This window comes from Bos taurus, chromosome 10 (genome assembly GCF_002263795.3).
Source record: "Bos taurus isolate L1 Dominette 01449 registration number 42190680 breed Hereford chromosome 10, ARS-UCD2.0, whole genome shotgun sequence".
In the NCBI taxonomy this organism is placed as follows: domain Eukaryota; kingdom Metazoa; phylum Chordata; class Mammalia; order Artiodactyla; family Bovidae; genus Bos; species Bos taurus.
The window spans coordinates 35,388,087-35,409,053 of NC_037337.1; the positions used below are offsets into that span (position 1 = coordinate 35,388,087).

At 37.6% G+C, this 20,967-nt stretch overlaps 1 protein-coding gene across 2 annotated transcripts in view; it reads right to left on the bottom strand.

Moving 5' to 3' along the window:
• FSIP1 (fibrous sheath interacting protein 1) overlaps positions 1 to 20,967 on the bottom strand; it is a 211,105-nt gene that overhangs the window by 162,956 nt on the left and 27,182 nt on the right. For both annotated transcript variants that reach the window (XM_010809205.4, NM_001193138.2), the window contains 2 exons: positions 2,880 to 2,978; positions 479 to 603 (listed from right to left, as the gene is read on the bottom strand). In XM_010809205.4, the coding sequence (XP_010807507.1) occupies positions 479 to 603; positions 2,880 to 2,978 (224 nt within the window). The remainder of the gene's footprint in view (positions 1 to 478; positions 604 to 2,879; positions 2,979 to 20,967) is intronic.

Sequence of the window (20,967 nt, forward strand, 5' to 3'; positions counted from 1 at the left end):
GGAGAGGCAGGGCCAGTAGGCAGACAACCAGTTGACCTCTCCACCTCTGCCAAGAGCATTTTCCACTCAAATTTCTAAATGCACCAACCATAAAATCAGTCCCATTACTTTAAAGAAAACCAATTTTATTAATATGCAATTTAAAATCTGGGAAACAGTATATAAAACTATTATTTAAATAAATGTTTTTCAAATTGCAGGAACCAGATTCATTTCTGGGCAATGAAACAAATGTATTAAGTTGCAGCTAGCAATTTTTAAGAGGGTAGGATGAGATAGAATAGGCTAGGATGGAGTGAAAATAGTGAAATTAAGCATTGGTTCATAAAACTTCTCTTACAGTTATATAAATTGCTTCAATTACATATACATGTATCATGGTCAAAAAAAATTTTTTTTAAGACAACGAACATAGCTATCTCCATTTTTGCAACTCATTTAGTCCCACATTCTGGCTTCTAAATTTCTAGGTACATACCTCAATGTTTCGCTTAATAAAATCCTGGCTGTGTTTACCCCTGAGTTCAATCTTTTCTGTATTTGAGAAAGGTTTATTTTCTGCTTTGATCATTGACTCATTTCTTTCCACATCATAGGTAGAATCTAATAATAAAAAAGTTCAAAATTTTTTCAGAATTATAATTGTCCATTATGCCAGAATTTACCTTAAGCATATATTGAAACATATAAGAAATAAACACACGCAGAAAAGGTCCTAAATTTCAGATCAGAAACTTAAGACACACAAACATTTATTCTTAAAAAGATAAATGTGCTACCATAATTTACAATGAAGTTCTCATAAAACTTTTGTTATTATCATGTGTCAAACTTCTTGCTGTTGATTTCTTTGGAATCATGGGAGATATGAAAAGAACTTCAAGCAATATACATGAAGGAGAAATCGCTGATGTCATGAGAATTTTAACATGTATTTTATTTTAGTATTTATATGACATAAAACTTACTCTAAAGACTAGAACCATTACCTACTACTCACTGATTCGCTATTATCTTAGAAAAATAAACTTCTTGTTCAAACCTGTTTTTTAAGCCAGGTCGGGGCATAAGTGTTCTGGATGTCCCTCGTCCTATCTGCACAAACCCCTAAAGCCCATCTCAGTTTGTCAGTTTTTCTCAACCTTTGAAGAGCTTTGCATCAGCGTCAATTGTTCAGACCCTGAGTGCTCAAGACAAGAGCAAGAAAAATACTTGTGGCCTCTTATCCCCTTTATAAAATATCTTGGTTTCACTGTAGTCACATTTAAAGCATTTTTTAAAAGACCATGCGAATCCTTCATTAAAGCTCTAAAAATATGCATAAAAAGAGTCTTCCTAAATGACAAATAGAGTCCACCTTACAAAACAGGATAAACTGCCGTATTAAAGTACTAGAGAAAAAAAAAAAAACACTAGCCAGTAGCTCAGTGCAGACAGGCTTACTTAAAAGTTATCTTTGTTTTATGAGAGGTAACCTCAATAAAAAGGATTCAGGGAGCTAGTCAATTGGTGTTTTGTGGCTCATTAGCAAAGATTCAGTACAAATTTAATAGTTAAAGAATAAATTTTAATTACACTAGTTGGAAAGACCAATAAAAAGTGTTAGATCTCTGAATTTAATTTCTTTTCAGACTAAAATAAATTTGAGTAAAAAAACAACAACAACAAAGTTTTACTCAAATTTAAGTTACACATTTCTAAGCAAAAAAAAAAAAAAAATCTACGCTTTATAACTGAGATTTCATTCTTTAATCAATCTGGTGTCTCAGATGGTAAAGAATCTGCCTGCAATGTGGGAGACCTGGGTTCGATCCCTGGGTCAGGAAGATCCCTTGGAGAAGGAAATGGCAACCCATTCCAGTATTCTTGCCTGGAAAACCCCAGTGACAGAGGAGCCTGGAGGCAGTCCATGGGGTCGTATAGAGTTGGACATGACTGAGTGACTTACAAACACCAATAGTTAAAGTATGAGTTATTTTTTTGGTGAGTGGCCTTCTTAGATATAAAATATATAACTCTTTCCCATAATCCAAGTTGTATATAGTCTTTTTAACTGAAATCTGAAGTTTATTCATTCAGCTGAAGTTTCATATTCTCTTAAACAACACATTAAAATAAATCAAATTATACAAAGTGTTATATACTGTTACATTATACATATAAAACTTTTATTCATGTTGATGTATGACAAAAACCATCACAATATTGTAATTATCATCCAATTAAACTAATTTTTAAAAATAAAAAAATAAAATAAATCAAATTAAATGCATCTTTGTCTACATTTATAATAGTTTCTTTAAAATACACTTTTAATACATTGTAGGAAAAAATCTTAGATAGTCTGGTAAAAACTATCTGCCTAGAAATGTCCTCTTCTCCTCTCCATCCTGGGAGTGATCCAGGGTAGAAGTTGCCATGTCCCGGTAGTAACCCCAGCTTTTGCTAGGTTGGATGAATTGGTTGGACCAAGGGTGGGCACCTAACCCAAGATGGATCAGTTGGTGTCTTCTCTAGGATTATGGAATTGAATCACCCTCTCAATGACTAGCGAAAGGATATGATCTTAGGAATCAAAGAAGCTATCTACCAGGAGGATTCTTTTCATAAATTTTCTTTTTCACTTAAACTAGATTTCCATCACTAGCAGCCAGATTTAACTGTTTATTATACAAAATTTCAAATGTTCTAAAGACGACTATTATAATGAACCCTCAACAACTAACTTCAATAATGATTAACTCGTGACTAATCCTGTTTCATCTAGAACCTCACCTACTTCCCCTCACCACTGAATTAAATCACATCAAATCATTTCATCTGTGAATATTTGTATATATAGCTAGTATCTTCTTGTGACAATATATAAAATCACATACCTTGTTTGACATTCTGTATATGATTTTCATAGTTTTCTGGTGGAACTTGAGTGTGAAACACGGAGAAAAAGGTATCTTCATGCTTGTTACAAGAAGGATCTAGTGATTTAAACATCATTTGTTCAATATCATATGTTAACATATATATATGGAATCTAGAAAGACGGTACTGATGAATGCAATTGTAGGGCAGCAATGGAGATGCAGATATGGAGAACAGACTTATGGACATGGGGCAGCAGTAGGGGGAGAAGAAGGTGGGACAAATGGAGAGAGTAACATGGAAAAAATATATACACTGCCATATGTAAGACAGACAGCCAGTGGGAATTTGCTGTATGACTCAGGGAACTCAAACTGGGGCTCTATAACAACCTAGAGGGGTGGGATGGGGTGGGAGGTCAGAGGGAGGTTCAAGAGGAAGGGAACCTATGGCTGCTTCATGCTATTATATGGCAGAAACCAACATAATATTGTAAAGCAATTACCCTTCAATTAAAAACAAATGAATTTTTAAAAAGCATTTGTTCAATACATACAAAATAAATAAGGAATCGTTTATGTGGACAGTTGTTTTTAAAAAACAGATAAGATCTAATAATGTCCTCTGCAATATTCCTCAACTTCCTCTACACGTTTCTTAAGACAATGTCACTTTCAGATAGAAATGATATTCATCTTTGTACACATGAGCCACTGAAACCGAGAAATCAAAGCCAGTCAACAGTTTCCGTAGAACTTCTGTGCAAGAAGTATGCACCAGGGTGTGCTAAAATATCACATGAATTACCTGGATATAATATACCAAATTCTAACATTCATAAAACAGAGAACATGCACACTGAATAACTTTGTGTTTCTACTCCTTATTTTAGATCCACAAGGTGAGATTTCAGATATATGAGCTGTTATTAAAATAACAGAATGTGTTTGAGAGAAAACTGGAGAGACACTTGGCAGTTAGCTTTCCTTTTTTTGATTCTCTTGGGATACTACACATAAAAATTTAAGAAACTGTGTTTAACTCTTTTTGTTTAATTTAATTTGTCTTATGTTCCATTAAGCTAATTTAGACAATGTATATTTACAAGAAACAGCTAACATAAATAAATATCACTTTGCCTTAACATGAAAGAATCTGTCAGGCTGTGGCCCAGAAATGTTTTTGCTTAAGAAAACATGGCATGTCTTGAAGATATTAGAGGATTCACCACCTACCTCTGAAACAAACCTGATTCAAGCACCTGCTTGGAGATGATATGGGCAAGATACATTCACCACGACACAAACACCAACAAATTCAAAACATACAACTTCTGATAGTAAAAACAAATTCATCAATTCAAATTCCCTAATTTGGAATTCATAATAATGTAGCGTCGCATCACCAGGACTGACAGTACAACCATAATCCTTGTTCATTGTTTGATGGGTTAATCTAGCAAATTAGTGGTATAAGCCTTACAAGAAGACAGGTAAGCTACTTAGCAGGCAAAAAGTTTTGAAGTTCTTTTCAAACTTTAATTTTTTTGCAACCATTGTTATTAGGGTTCTTAAATATTCATTGAAGCATACAGCAAGTCAGCAATTTGGCAACATTCTGTTATTGGTTTAAGTTGCATCATATATCCAAAGTGGTAATATATTTTTGATCACATAATTCCTCTTTAATAGCAGTTTCACTTAATTTTATACTAAAGTACCTATAGAGACATAAAAATATGAAAACCTGCAAATCAAAAAACTATTATAGCAAGGTGATACTGAAGGTTTTAAACCAAGGAGTTTTTCTTAGCTGAAATCATTCATGTGACCCTATGGCTCTTCATGCATAGTCTCAGGATATAATTGCCTCAGACAGAATTGGTACAGCTAGGGTACAGCCCTCAGAGAAGGCAATGGCAACCCACTCCAGTGTTCTTGCCTGGAGAATCCCAGGATTGGCAGGGCCTGGTGGGCTGCCATCTATGGGGTCTCACAGAGTCGGACACGACTGAAGCGACTTAGCAGCAGCAGCAGCAGCAGGGTACAGCCCTAACACAAAGGTTCATAGCTTAGCCTTGAGTTTAAAAGACAACAGTTGTAAAAGAAAGATATTCAACTGTAGAAACTCAACTTCTTAAGAGGAAAAAAGCATTTTCTAAATTACAAAAGTCCTTCATTAGAAAGCTCTTCCTTATAGTAAAAAGCAAACCAAAAAATCTAATTCATGTAGAAAAAATGATGGAATTAGAAAATAATGATTTGATAAACACCATAATAATAACTGACTCAGGTAGAAATTAATGAATAACAGGATAACAGCCCCAAAGTATCCTCCCACAAGATAATTTAGCCAGTGCAAAAAGGAAAACTGTAACTTTACAGTGGAGAAACCTAGCAGACACCACCTTAACCAAATGATCAAAGTTAACATCACCAGCGATGGAACAATCGACATCACACACTTCCTGTTATGATTCATTGAGAATACAGTACCACTTCTATGGGGTTTCTGCCAAAAATACATAACCTGAACCCAATATGTGGAAACATAAACAAACCCAAACTGAGCAACTATCTACAAAATAACAGACCTATAGCCTTCAAAAATGCCAATGTCATAAAATACAAAAAATGACTACAGAGACATGACAATTAAATGCAATGAAAGGGCTTGAATTTTCTTTTGGTAGAAGGATTTAAGTGGGACAACCGGTGAACCATGAATAAAGCCTGTTGATTGGATCATATTATTGTATCAATACTAATTTCCTGATTTGTGTGTGTGTCCATCTGTAGAGAAGACGACAGAAGATATGGTAAGATGCTAGTACATGGAAAATCTGAGTAAAGGGTATTTGCGAATTCTTCATACTTTTGAGACTTTCAATCTGAAATTATATCAAAATTAAAAGTTAATAGGTAGTTTTTCAAATGTCCTCACTACAAACATTTAGCTAAAGGGAAAAAAGAAATCTTCCTTCAGAGATCAAGGGTTGAGCACAATTTTTTTATTAATTTTTTATTGAATGAAAGATTCATTAAATTCTACAGTGTTTTACAAATTTCAATACGAGTCTTGAAAGAGGAAGATTGGAGGGTTGATTTAAGTTGCTTCCTGTCACCTAGGGAAGAAAGCCCATCCCAGACAATGGGAAAGACCTAGAAGAACATCACTGGGATGAGTTTAGAGTAGACACAAGTGACTCACAAGTGAGACTGCTCCCTGGAACTCACCCTTTTGGAGGTGAAATCCTGGAGTTAGGTTGAGATCATCAAAGAAAATGGGGAAACCAGAGCACAGGGGGCTCTGCCTCACTGAACACCTGGAATTCTAGGAGACTCCACTCACAGGGCTCACACCTACTCCTGATGCTCCAAAGCACCAATGGCAGTGGGGCACGTTTTAAGGGAGGCAGGGCATGATATAGTCACCCTTTCTTTTTCCCTATCTCTTTTTCATTCTCTCCCCTACTCCTAATACACACACACATGCACAGAAACATATGACATACAATTGCATGGCTGGCCTGGAGCATGGACGAGAACCAGGAGTGCTTGCTTTCCCCTAAGAATTAGAAACAGACCCCTTCCCAGCGCACATCATGACACCAGCCAAAAATGCACACAGCCAGGGACTTCACTGCGGTCCAGTGGCCGGGGCTGCGTGCCCCCAGTGCAGGGGGCCTGGGTTCAATCCCCAGATGGGGAGCTGGAGCCCACATGCTGCAACTAAAACTTGGCACAGTCAAATAAATAAAATTAAATAAATAAAAACAAATATTTTTTTTAAATGCACACATCCAAATGTCCCATGCAATTAAGAACCACCCTGTTAGACTACAGAGAAAAGTTCAATAAACTCAAAATATCAAAACAATGCCCACAGTATTACAGATTTCTATATTGGCTTTTAAAGCAGAGGGCTTATAAAAGATTCTGGAGAACAAAGGAAAAGCACCATTTTCTAATTAACTATAAGGTCAATGAGGAAATAAGAGTACAGTAACAACATGTAGAGAATAATGATAATGACACATAAGAAAGAATGCAGTATAGAGCTAAGTCTATATTTAGAAACAAATTCATAGCAATGATGCCTTTATCACATTGTTAGGGACTGAACTCTATGCCCCCAAAATTCATATGTTGAAGCCCTAACCCCTAGTGTGGCTGTACTTTAAGGAGATTAAAGTTAAATGAGATTATTAGGTAGGGTTCTAACCCAGTAGAACTGGTGTCCTTACAAGGAGAGGAACAGGTACCAGAGGTGTCTTCACCCTCACCTCTTCTCCCCCTGGGCCCCAAGAACAGGCCACGTGAGGACACAGTGAGAAGGTCCATAAGCCAGGAAGCGAGCTCACCAAAAATGAGTTTTCCAGTACCTTGACCTTAAACGTATAGTCTCCAAAACTGTAAGAAAATTAACTTCTGCTCTTTAAGCCACTCAGTCTGTGGTATTTCTTTAATGGCAGCCCTAGCAGACACAGATTTTAAGAGAAAATAAAAAGAACTTAACTAATTTAAATGAAGAAATTAATTTAACTGAAGAGAAAACAAGTTCAAGAAAAGAAATAATCAAGATAATCGCTAGAGTTAACAAAGAAATTCAAAATTGATTTACAAAAGTATAAAAAGACATATCCTCGAGTATAATTTTAAAAAGAGAAAACACTCACTGCTATCAAAGTGGCATGGTACTGGTAAAAGAGCAGCCACAAAGACCACTGCAACAGAACGGAGGGTTCAGAAACAGACCCAGAAAAGCCTACTCAACTTATCTTTATTTATTTATTATTTAGTGACTGTCTCCTTTACATCCATTATTTTGCTGAACATTCATAGCATTACCACAATACAGAGTAGCATTACCTCCATTTACAGGTGAGGTAAATCAGGCTCAGAGAGGCAAAGTAATTTACTCAGAGTCATACAGATAAATGGAGCTCGATTTTTGTGGCTTAATACTCCTCCTTGAGAACTATTCTGAGCCTAGCATTATTCTGAGCCTATAACTGTGATTTGTTGTTGTTCAGTTGCTCAGTCTTGCCTGACTCTTTGCAACCCCATGGACTGCAGCACGCTAGGCTTTCCTGTCCATCACCAACTCCCGGAGCTTACTCAAACACATGTCCATTGGTCAGTGATGCCATCCAACCATCTCGTCCTCTGTTGTACCATTCTCCTCCTGCCTTCAATCTTTCCCAGTATCAGGGTCTTTTCTAATGAGTAGGCTTTTCACATTAGGTGACCAAAGTATTGGAGCTTCAGCCTCAGCATCAGTCCTTCCAATGAATATTCTGAGTTGGATTTCCTTTACTGACTAGTTGGATCTCTTTGCAGTCCAAGAGACTCTCAAGAGTCTTCTTCATCACCACAGTTTGAAAACATCAGTTCTTCAGCACTGAGCTTTCTTTACAGTCCAACTCTCACAGCCATACATGACTACTGGAAAAACCATAGCTTTGACTAGACAGACCTTTGTTGGCAAAATAATGCCTGCTTTTTATTTTTTTATTTTTTTAATTTATTTATTTTAATTGGAGGCTAATTACTTTACAATATTGTAGTGGTTTTTGCCATACATTGACATGAATCAGCCATGGGTGTACATGTGTTCCCCATCCTGAACCCCCCTCCCACCTCCCTCCCCATTCCATCCCTCTGGGTCATCCCAGTGCACCAGCCCTGAGCACCCTGTCTCATGCATCAAACCTGGACTGGCGATCTGTTTCACATATAATAATATACATGTTTCAATCCTATTCTCTCAGATCATCCCACCCTTGCCTTCTCCCACAGAGTCCAAAAGACTGTTCTATACATCTGTGTCTCTTCTGCTGTCTCACATATAGGGTCATCCTTTCAACTTATCTTAAAAGAGCAAGACTTCCGAATAGCAAGAGGATAATCTCTTTAACAAATGGTGCTGGAACAACTGAATGTTCACATGCAAAAAAAAAAAAAAAAAAGGAGCCAGACATAGACCTTACATTTTTCACAAAAATGAAATCAAACTGGATTATAACCCAAATGTAAAATGCAAAAGTATAAAAATAGGATAAAAATCTATGTGAATTTCAGTTTAGTGATGAGTTTTTATAAACACCACCACAAGTATGATCCATGAAAGTAAAAATTGATAATTTAAACTTTATTAATATTAAAAACTTCTGCCCTGCAGAAAAGACAAGCCACAGGCTGACAGAAAATACTTGCAGAACACATATCACATAAAGGACCTGCATCCAAAATAGACAAAGAACTCTGAAAACTCAACCATAAGAAAACAGACAACTCACTAAAGAAAATATAGATATGGCAAATAAACACCTGAAAAGATGCTGAACATAGTTTGCCATTACAGAAATATAAATGCAAATTAAAACAATGAGATACCAATAAACACCTATAAGAATGGATAAAATCCAAAAACGTGACAATACCAATTCCTGGCAAGGATGCAAAACAACAGGAACTTTCATTTTTGCTGGTGGGAATGCAAATGGTACAGTCAATATGGAAGACAGGCAGTTTCTTTCAAAGCTAGACATTTATCATATGATTTAACAGTCCTGCTCCTAGATATTTAACCCACAAAATGGAAATTTTATGTCCACACAAAAACCTGCACACGAATGTTTAAGAAGCTTTATTTATAATCATCAAAAACTGGACACAATCAAGATATCATTCAATAGATGAAGAGAAAAACAGTGATATTGTCCATAGAATGAAATGCTATTTAGTGACAAAAAGAAATTAGCTATCAAATCACAAAAAGATATGGATGAATCTTAACTGTATACTGCTAAATCAAAGAACCCAATCTGAAAAGGCTACTTACAGAGTGATTCCAACTTTACAACATTTGGAAAAGGTAAAACTAGAAAGACAGTAAAAAGATCAGTGGTGGCTAGGGGTTTGGAGGAAGATGGGCAGGTTGAATGGGGATTCACCCAGGGGATCTTTAAGGGTGGTAAACCTATTCTGTATGATACCATAACAGTGATTACATGACACTGCACATTCTTGGAAACCTGTAGCTTCACAGCACAGAAAGTGAACCTTAATGTACGCAAACTATCAAAAGATTATTTAGGATGTAATAAAATCCCAGGACAAAATACAGAATTTGGTTAAAAAAAAAAAAACAATCTGTGTTACTAATGTACAAATTAATTTCACTGAAGAGGATGGAGGGAAGAATGTTCACTTTTTAAGTAAACTGGAAATGAATAGAGTCTGCAAGACTAGAGGCAATAGAAATTGCATCTGAGCTTTTTACTCCAGTTGATTAGGTTATGTCCTCAAAAATTCTGATATCACTACACACGTACAGTAGAATTGAACAATTAACTAAATAGATGGCCGACGGTGAGAACCAGGTTTTTCACTGTTGGAATGTAGGTTATACACGAGCAAGAGGAAAAGTCAAGAATGATCCATGTGGTAATAAAGTCAGAGACATCAGTATGAACCTATATTTAGCTTAATATAGAGAGAGATGGTTATACATAGAAATATTTACAGATATGTGTATAACAGGTTAGCATACACACAAATACTTTCTTTCTCAGAAGCAACAACTCCCCAGTAGCAACAAGTTGATCAAGCATCTAGATCTGGTTTCTAATATCATTCTCCAATGGGAGGAACCAGGGCTTCTTGGAGAAACAGCTGATTTTCTAGGACTTACGTAGGAAATATAGAAGACAAATCTGAAGCATCTTACAGTGGCAGAGAGTAAGGGAGTGTACACAACAACAACAAAACTCACATGGAGGAAATACGACAAAGGGGCACAAAAGCCAACTGAACGAGCGCCCAATGGCCAAACGCGGGAAACACTGGAGCAATAAAACAAAGCAGTATTGGATTATAACCCAAAGTAGAAAACAAATACCCACATCTATAGTGATATAAGAAGAAGGCAATGGCACCCCACTCCAGTACTCTTGCCTGGAAAATCCCATGGACGGAGGAGCCTGGTAGGCTGCAGTCCAAGGGGTCGCTAAGAGTCGGATACAACTGAGCGTCTTCACTTTCACTTTTTACTTTCATGCATTGGAGAAGGAAATGGCAACCCACTCCAGTGTTCTTGCCTGGAGAATCCCAGGGACGGGGGAGCCTCGTGGGCTGCCGTCTATGGGGTCGCACACAGTCGGACATGACTGAAGCGACTAAGCAGCAGCATAGTGATATAAATAAATAGGGAGACTAGATGAATGGGAGAATGAATCTGTATTCCCACACTGAATAATTCACAATAATTTATGTGAATTCTCTGCCATCAAAGAAGTGACACATAACATCCACACTCCTTAAGTATGAGATGTGCATAGTAACTTTCTTCCAAAGAAGATAGTAAGGAAAAAGGGAAATATTGGGAAAATTTACAGTAGAGAAATCTGACAAATATCAATACTTCCTTAGCCAGGTGACCAAAGTTAATATCAACAGTAATGTTATACTGGTAATACAATGTGATGTGATGAAAATGGCACTTTAACTCTGTGGTCTTCCTCCCAAGTACATACAACACAAATATAATCATGTGAAAACCATGACATAAGTCACAACTGCCAGAAATTCTACAAAATACCTGACCAGTATTCCTCAAAACGGCCAAGGTCAACAAAAACAAGAAAGTTTGAGAAAGTGCATAGCCCAGAGTAGCTTAAGGAGACATGAGGACTAAATGTAATGTGGTATCCTGAATGGGATCTTGGAATAGGAAAAGGACATTAGGTAAAAACTAAACATCTGAATAAAGTATGGACTTTAGTTAATAATAACCAGAGATCAAATTGCCAACATCCACTGGATCATCGAAAAAGCAAGAGTTCCAGAAAAACATCTATTTCTGCTTTATTGACTATGCCAAAGCCTTTGACTGTGTGGATCACAATAAACTGTGGAAAATTCTGAAAGAGATGGGAATACCAGACCACCTGACCTGCCTCTTGAGAAACCTATGTGCAGATCAGGAAGCAACAGTTAGAACTGGACATGGAACAACAGACTGGTTCCAGATAGGAAAAGGAGTACGTCAAGGTTGTATATTGTCACCCTGCTTATTTAACTTATATGCAGAGTACATCATGAGAAACGCTGGGCTGGAGGAAGCACAAGCTGGAATCAAGATTGCCGGGAGAAATATCAATAACCTCAGGTATGCAGATGACACCACCCTTATGGCAGAAAGTGAAGAGGAACTAAAAAGCGTCTTGATGAAAGTGAAAGAGGAGAGTGAAAAAGTCGGCTTAAAGCTCAACATTCAGAAAATGAAGATCATGGCATCTGTTCCCATCACTTCATGGGAAATAGATGGGGAAACAGTGGAAACAGTGTGAGACTTTATTTTGGGGGGCTCCAAAATCACTGCAGATGGTGATTGCAGGCATGAAATTAAAAGACTTACTTTTAATTTCCTTCCAAGGCTTACTCCTTGGAAGGAAAGTTATGACCAACCTAGATAGCATATTCAAAAGCAGAGATATTACTTTGCCAACAAAGGTCCATCTAGTCAAGGCTATGATTTTTCCAGTGGTCAAGTATGGATGTGAGAGTTGGACTGTGAAGAAAGCTGAGCACCGAAGAATTGATGCTTTTGAACTGTGGTGTTGGAGAAGACTCTTGAGAGTCCCTTGGACTGCAAGGAGATCCAACCAGTCCATTCTAAAGGAGATCAGTCCTGGATGTTCTTTGGAAGGACTGATGCTAAAGCTGAAACTCCAGTGTTTTGGCCACCTCATGCGAAAAGTTGACTCATTGGAAAAGACTCTGATGCTGGGAGGGATTGGGGGCAGGAGGAGAAGGGGACAATAGAGGATGAGATGGCTGGATGGCATCACCGACTCGATGGACGTGAGTTTGAGTGAACTCCGGGAGATGGTGATCGACAGGGAGGCCTGGCATGCTGTGATTCATGGGGTCGCAAAGAGTCGGACACAACTGAGTGACTGAACTGAACTGAACTGAATGTATCAATATCAGTTCATTAATTTTAACAAATGTACCATACTAATCTTAATAAAAGGGAAACTGGTTATGGGTATATGGAAAATCTCTATACTTTCTATATTTCTAAAATATATTCTATATTTTTCCTATAAATCCAAAACTGCTAAAATTAAAAATTAACTTTAAGAAAACTCTAGATTAAAAAGAGAAACAAACACTTAACAAAATTAGAAGAAATGGGGCATGTAAACAATAAGAAGGAGAATTATCATTTTTAAACACTAATGGAAACTTTAAAATCTCAGTGACATGGACATATTGCCAAAATTGACTCCAGAAGACTAGTAAACTGAAATACAATAGTAAATATGAAAGACACTGAAAAGAGTAGGAGAATCGCCTCCAAGAAATTATTTGAACCAGATGGTTTTTTCCAGTGAAATCTTTCAAACTTTTAGGGAACAGAAAATCCCCATGTTATACAAACTGTTTCAAAGCATGGAAATAAGTAGACAGCTAGTTCCATTCATTTTATGAAGTTAACATAGCCTGAAAAAGCATAGACACAACCATTACTAACGCCCCCACTACCTGCTACCCCATGACATACATACACGTGGGCACACACACACATACACACACACAGAGCGAATCTCACTCACCAATATAGTTGTGAAAATTCTGAATAAATTCAACCATTCATAGCTGGTACTAAATTAAAAGAATAATCCTCCATAATCAAGAAATTCATTGATCTAGTAACAGAGTAATTTAGTAATTAAATCTATTGATTTTGAAACATTGGTTTGTCAAGAAGAAAAAAGTTTACAATAATTTAAATAGATATTGAAATACATTGCATAAATCCCAACACTTAAGTCTTTACAAGGTTCTCAGAATAGGAATAATTATTGAAAGGACAAAAAAAAATATGTATTATTTCCAGGTGATTATAAACTAACAAAACTCAAAGCAAACAACTAAAGATAATTAGGATAAATAAAATAATTATCACTGAGGGCCTGAGAAAATCAAACAGTAAGGCAGAGAGGGCAAATCTTCCTTTCCTCTACATTTTAGTTCCACTCAAGCTTTCAACTAACTGGATGATGACCACCCACAATCTGGAGAGTAATACACTCCACTCAGTCTACTAATTCAAATGCTAGTCTCGTCTAGAAACACCCTCACAGACACACCCAGAAATAATGTTTAAACAGACATCTGGGCATCTTGTGATCCAGTCAAGTTGACACATACAATTAGCCATCACAGACACTGGGGGATGATGAAACCATCAGTCAAGACAGAGAAAATATACAAAAGAAGGAATGGGATGTAAGGAGAGGGAGAGGAGAGCCAGCAGGGAATGATGAATCCAGTAAAAATGTTACTATCTGATGAGTGGTCAACTGTGTCAGATGCTACAGAGATATCAAATAGGATAAAAATCAGGAGTAAGTCACTAGATTTAGAAGTTAGGAGGACCACTGATAAAGTAGTTCCTGTAGTGTGATAAAAGAAAATACAGTTGGGAAGTAAATGGAAGTTGACCAGGTAGCACCAGTAGGTGCAGACTATTCGCTCAAGAAATCTGACCCTAAGAGAGGAGGGAAACAGAGTGGTACCTGTTCGGGAGTATCATGAAGAACCGACGGAGGAGGTTTTACACGCATGTTTAGTTGATGTGGGGCTTCCCTCATGGCTCAGCTGGTAAAAGAATCCGCTTGCAATGCAGGAGACTTGGGTTCAGTCCCTGAGTTGGGAAGATTCCCTGGAGAAGGGAAAGGCTACCCACTTTAGTATTCTGGCCTGGAGAATTCCATGGACTATATAGTCCATGGGGTCGCAAAGAGTCAGACACGACTGAGAGACTTTCACTTAGTAGATTTGAGGGCTCTTTGATTCTGTTTTATGGTCAAAAGATTTAAATGTGGTTAACTGAAGGGAAGGACCCAGAGGAGATGAAAGAGATGAAGGTGGTAAGAGACAGAAAAACTGATGGGTCAGGAGCTAGGGGCACAGTGAAAAGCACAGGATATTATTGACTTCGGCCTTGGAGAAAAAGAGCACGCATCCTCATTTAAGGGAAGAGGGAAGAGGGTGGAGAAGCACAGTCAGAGTGCAGTTTAAAGGCAGAAAGTAAGAGTGGACCCACCCAGTTGATCCATTTTCTCTGAACACTAAGACTGCCTGGGCTAAGGACTTACAGAAGAAGACTGGAGGTTAAGCACACAGTAGTAATTCAGAAGAGCCATACTGGAGAATATAAGAGAAACCGCTAAGCTATACTGAGAATCCAGCAGAGGTTAAAAAAGAAAAGACTCCTTAGCTATACCAGTGAGCACAATTATGTGATTTTCTCCCCCAGTCCTCTGCAAATCAGAGCAGAAAGAGAATACCAAATTTTCTTGGAATATTTCATCTTAACATCCGAGAGTAGAAGCAACAATTTCCTGAATTTCACAGAAAAGCACTCTAAAAGAGGTATTTGCAAATTTTGAGAAACCTAATTGATTAAAATGTCACTGTTTTGTATTTACACAAACTTGTACATTTGGAGCTGGAAACACAAGTCACAAATGTAACAGAGGCAAAAAAGAATAACCTTTGTCCAAAACACCGGTAACAAACAATCCCATCACTAGATATATTTGTCTCAGAGAGTAGTGAATTTTATCTCTATCTGTCAGATAAATGCTATAAACTAAGGGAAAACTCCTAGTTCAGTAATTTCATATTTCTCTAGAAAAACTTTAAAGTGATCCTTCAAAAACATGGTGAGACAGACTTTTAAAATATTTCTGAGACGTCTAGAAAGTACAATACTGTCCCTTTCAAAACCTCAGTATGGGTTATTATCTCACTTATAAAGCTAAAATATGGTTTTAAAAAATTAATGTGGTTTTTATCTTTCTGTTAGACCCAAGTCCTCATTTGTGTTCAGTACCTATAAAAAATACACAAGTAACTTTTCTTTTTACTGTTGGTTATTTGTGATGTTAGAAAGGGACTACAGTGAATTTTATGTTTGGGGGGCTTGAAAGCAGGTTGGAAATTGCCATTCTGCCACTAGCCTGAAGTCCTTTGAGTTACTCTTAAGTAAGAAGTTCAGGAAATGACCGGGGAAAATAAAGAATACTCATTCTAAGATTTTTCCTTTAGTTTAAAGGGGAAAAATTAAAAGAATGGTAAATAGTAGGTCTGGATAATTGTAAATGTGTGTTTAAAGTTCAAGTCTAAATAAGCCTGGCTCTAAATTCAAGAGGTACTCTTAAAGCACTATTCTAACTAGATGCCGCCACCTACTGGACAGTTTACAAGGGTTTGCGCTTTCCTGGTAACAGAGGAAAAAATGACCGTGGAGGAAAACAGAGCAAACGGTTTCCTGTTTTCATAATAAGCTTTACAGGAACACTTTACATTTTATGGCTATACATAGGTTTGATGAAAATAATTGCTTAAGTTTTAAATTTTTTTACATTTTTAATTAAGAGGGGATAGCTGAAGTTCAGAGAATTATCTGGGAAAGAAACTACCCTCAGGATGGAACAGATACAAGTAGTGTCACACCATTTCATGATATGAGACTATGTTGTAATAGTAGAAATATGAGACTGTCAAAATTAGTGTCATGTGGTCAAATCGGACTCTTGCTTTTCTGTTCATTTCTTTCACATGTGCTAATAATACATTTCATAAACTGAAGATTCCAAAAGTTACCTCTTTTGGAATAAGCTAATAATTTATGTTATGTAAAGTGTTTCAAAATGTATAATTAGGCTAATAACATAATCTATAGTAAATGCTGGTTTCCCAGGTGGCGCTAGTGGTAAAGAATTCGACTGCTAATGCAGGAGATGTAAGAGACGTGGGTTCAATCCCTGAGTCAGGAAGATCCCCAGAGAAGGGAATAGCTACCCACTCCAGTATTCTTGCCTGGAGAATTCCATGGACAGAGGAGCCTGGTGGGCTATAGTCCATGGGGTCACAAAAAGTCGGACACTTAGCACATACTAAATGTCATCTCTTTTGGGTTTTAAGATTTTTAAAAATCAGATATGTGTGACTACTGAATACATGTCTATGATGAAAAGAGCCAGCAAGAAGCTACAAAGACAGGAATATAGATCAATGGAACAAAATAGAAAGCCCAGAGATAAATCCACACACCTATGGACACCTTATCTTTGACAAAGGAGGCAAGAATATACAATGGAAAAAGACAATCTCTTTAACACTGGTCAACCACTTGTAAAAGAATGAAACTAGAACACTCTCTAACACCATACACAAAAATAAACTCAAAATGGATTAAAGATCTAAACATAAGACCAGAAACTATTAAACTCCTAGAGGAGAACATAGGCAAAACACTCTCTGACATACATCACAGCAGGATCCTCTATGACCCACCTCCCAGAATATTGGAAATAAAAGCAAAAATAAACAAATGGGGCCTAATTAAAATTAAAAGCTTCTGCACAACAAAGGAAACTATTAGCAAGGTGGAAAGACAGCCTTCAGAATGGGAGAAAATAATAGCAAATGAAGCAACTGACAAAGAATTAATCTAAAAAATATACAAGCAACTCCTGCAGCTCAATTTCAAAAAAATAAACGACCCAATCAAAAAGTGGGCCAAAGAACTAAACAGACATTTCTCCAAAGAAGACATACAGATGGCTAACAAACAAACACATGAAAAGACGCTCAACATCACTTATTATCAGAGAAATGCAAATCAAAGCCACAATGAGGTACCATTTCATGCCAGTCAGAATGGCTGTGATCTAAAAGTCTACAAGCAATAAATGCTGGAGAGGATGTGGAGAAAAGGGAACCCTCTTACACTGTTGGTGGGAATGCAAACTAGTACAGCCACTATGCAGAACAGTGTGGAGATTCCTTAAAAAACTGGAAATAGAACTGCCATATGACCCAGCAATCCCACTGCTGGGCATACACACTGAGGAAACCAGAAGGGAAAGAGACACGTGTACCCCAATGTTCATCGCAGCACTGTTTATAATAGCCAGGACATGGAAGCAACCTAGATGTCCATCAGCAGATGAATGGATAAGAAAGCAGTGGTACATATACACAATGGAGTATTACTCCGCCATTAAAAAGAATACATTTGAATCAGTTCTAATGAGGTGGATGAAACTGGAGCCTATTATACAGAGTGAAGCCAGAAAGAAAAACACCAATACAGTATACTAACGCATATATATGGAACTTAGAATGATGATAACGATAACCCTGTATGTGAGACAGCAAAAGAGACACAGATGTATAGAACAGTCTTCTGGACTCTATGGGAGAGGGCGAGGGTGGGATGGTTTGGGAGAATGGCATTGAAACATGTATATTATCATATGTGAAACGAATCGCCTGTCCAGGTTCGATGCATGATACAGGATGCTGGTGCACTGAGATGACCCAGAGGGATGGGGAGGGAGGTGGGAGGGGGGTGCAGGATGGGGAACACATGTACACCCGTGGCGGATTCATGTCAATGTATGGCAAAACCAATACAATATTGTAAAGTAAAAAAAAAGAAATTCGCCTCCTATAGAAGACTAGGCATCAAAAAAATCTAATAAATCTGAAGAACAAGGAATACAATAATAACGTCTCTTCGTTCTGGTGAACTGGTCAAGTGTGAACTAATCAAGACAGACGACATCAAGAATGAAGAACAACAGACACTTGCTTACCCAAAAGTGTCTTTGATCCCATTTCCTTTTTTTTTTTAATTTTATTTTATTTTTAAACTTTACAATATTGTATTAGTTTTGCCAAATATCGAAATGAATCCGCCACAGGTATACACGTGTTCCCCATCCTGAACCCTCCTCCCTCCTCCCTCCCCATACCATGAAGCAACTGACAAACAACTAATCTCAAATTAAACAAGCTGGTGCACTGGGACGACCCAGAGGGAGGGTATGGGGAGTGAGGAGGGAGGAAGGTTCAGGATGGGGAACACAGGTATACCTGTGGCGGATTCATTTCGATATTTGGCAAAACTAATACAATATTGTAAAGTTTTAAAATAAAATAAAATTAAAAAAAATATATACAAGCAACTCCTACAGCTCAACTCCAGAAAAATAAATGACCCAATCAAAACATGGGCCAAAGAACTAAATAGACATTTCTCCAAAGAAGACATACAGATCCCATTTCCTTTTATACTGACCCTACTTTTACATCTTATCTGCTCTGCACACAACAAACACTGCCAATACATAATAATCAACTAAGAATTCAAAATCTAAAAACTGAAACTTTGAAATAATAATATTTAAGCAATGACTTTCTCTGGCTGTAGCTTCTAAGCCTCTAGTAACTCCAGCTTTCAGCCCATGAAGGCTAAAAAGATTCCATGTTAGAAGTGTAAATGTCTAAGGGTCTACAGTAGTCACGTAACTCCAGAGGTACAACTGTGAACTCCATGTTGTTGTTGCCGTTCAGTCGCTCAGTCATGTTTGACTCTCTGTAAACCACACGGACTGCAGTACACCGGGCCTCCCTGTACCTCACCATCTCCTGGAGCTTGCTCAAACTCATGTCCATTGAGTCTGTGATACCATCCAACCATCTCATCCTCTGTCATCCCCTTCTCCCCCTGCCTTCAATCTTTCCCAGCCTCAGGGTCTTGTCTAATGAGTCAGGTCTTCACATTAGGTGACCAATGTATTGGAGCCTCAGCTTCAGCAGCAGTCCTTCCAATGAATATTCAGGGTTGATTTCCTTTAGGATTGACTTAACCATATAGACTTTTCATGGGCTTTAAAAATTAAATATATTTGATAGCTCAAATTTGTGAAGAAAGGCCAGATAAAAACAAAAGTCTTGCCCTCCAGGGCCAAAAGCTCACTCAGTAGTGAACCCTGTGACCAAAAAGGCTGATGTTAAAAGGCTACAACCATGGATTCCCTTATGGAGTGGCCTGACTTAAAGTCCTTGCTCCAGAGTCAAGCACAGCAAGTGTGACCTCTTAGAAATGCGTTAGTGGATAAATCAGCATTTAACTCCTGCATTCTAGAATACAGATTTTGATCATTGTTGTTCAGTCACTAAGTCATGTCCAACTCTGTAACCCCATTGACTGCAGCACACCAGGGTCCTCCGTTCTCCACTATCTCCTGAAGTTTGCTCAAATTCATGTCCATTGAGTCAGCGATGCTATTTAACCATCTCATCTTCTGCTGCCCCCTCCTCCTTTTGTCTTCAATCTTTCCCTACTGAACAACAAAGGAAACCATCAACAAAACGAAAAGACAACCTACAGACCGGGAGAACATATTTGCCAACAATGTGACCAACATTTCCAAAATGTACAAACAGCTCATACAATCCAACAGCAGAAAACCAAACAACCCAATAAAAAAATGAACAGAAGACCTAAACAGACATGTCTCCGGAGAAGACATACAGATGGCCAATAGGCACATGAAAAGATGTTCCATTACATCACTAATTACTAGAGAAATGCAATTGAAAACCATAATGAGGTATCACCTCACACCATTCAGAATGGCCATCATCAGATAGTCTACAAATAATGAATGCAGGAGAAGGTGTGGAGAAAAAGGAACTCTCCTCCACTGTTGGTGGGGATGCAAATTGGGGCAGCCACTATGGAGAACATTAGGGAGCTTCCTTTAAGAACTAAAAATAGAACTAACATATGACCCCGCAATCCCACTCCTGGAAGCCCTACTCAGAGCCAGTCTAATGCCCAAGCAATACTAAATGACCAATTTAGATGATGTAGCTTAAAGGATTTAAAAAGTGTTCTGCCAAAAAACACCAACTCTTCCCAATCACTAAAACATTCATTACTAAGAAGGTTAAAATAAGTTATATGATTCACAGCACTTCTGCAGAAGAAGAAAAAGAAAAGAAGGAAGAGGAGGAGGCAGATCACAATATACAGTTGATTCCTGAACAATGTAAGTTTAAATTGCACAAGTTCACTTATACACAAATTTTTCTCAATAAATGTGTACTACAGTACCACACAATCCTTGATTGGTTCAATCCACAGACTTAAATTGAAGAAAGTAGGGAAACCACTAGACCATTCAGGTACGACCTAAATCAAATCCCTTATGATTATATACTG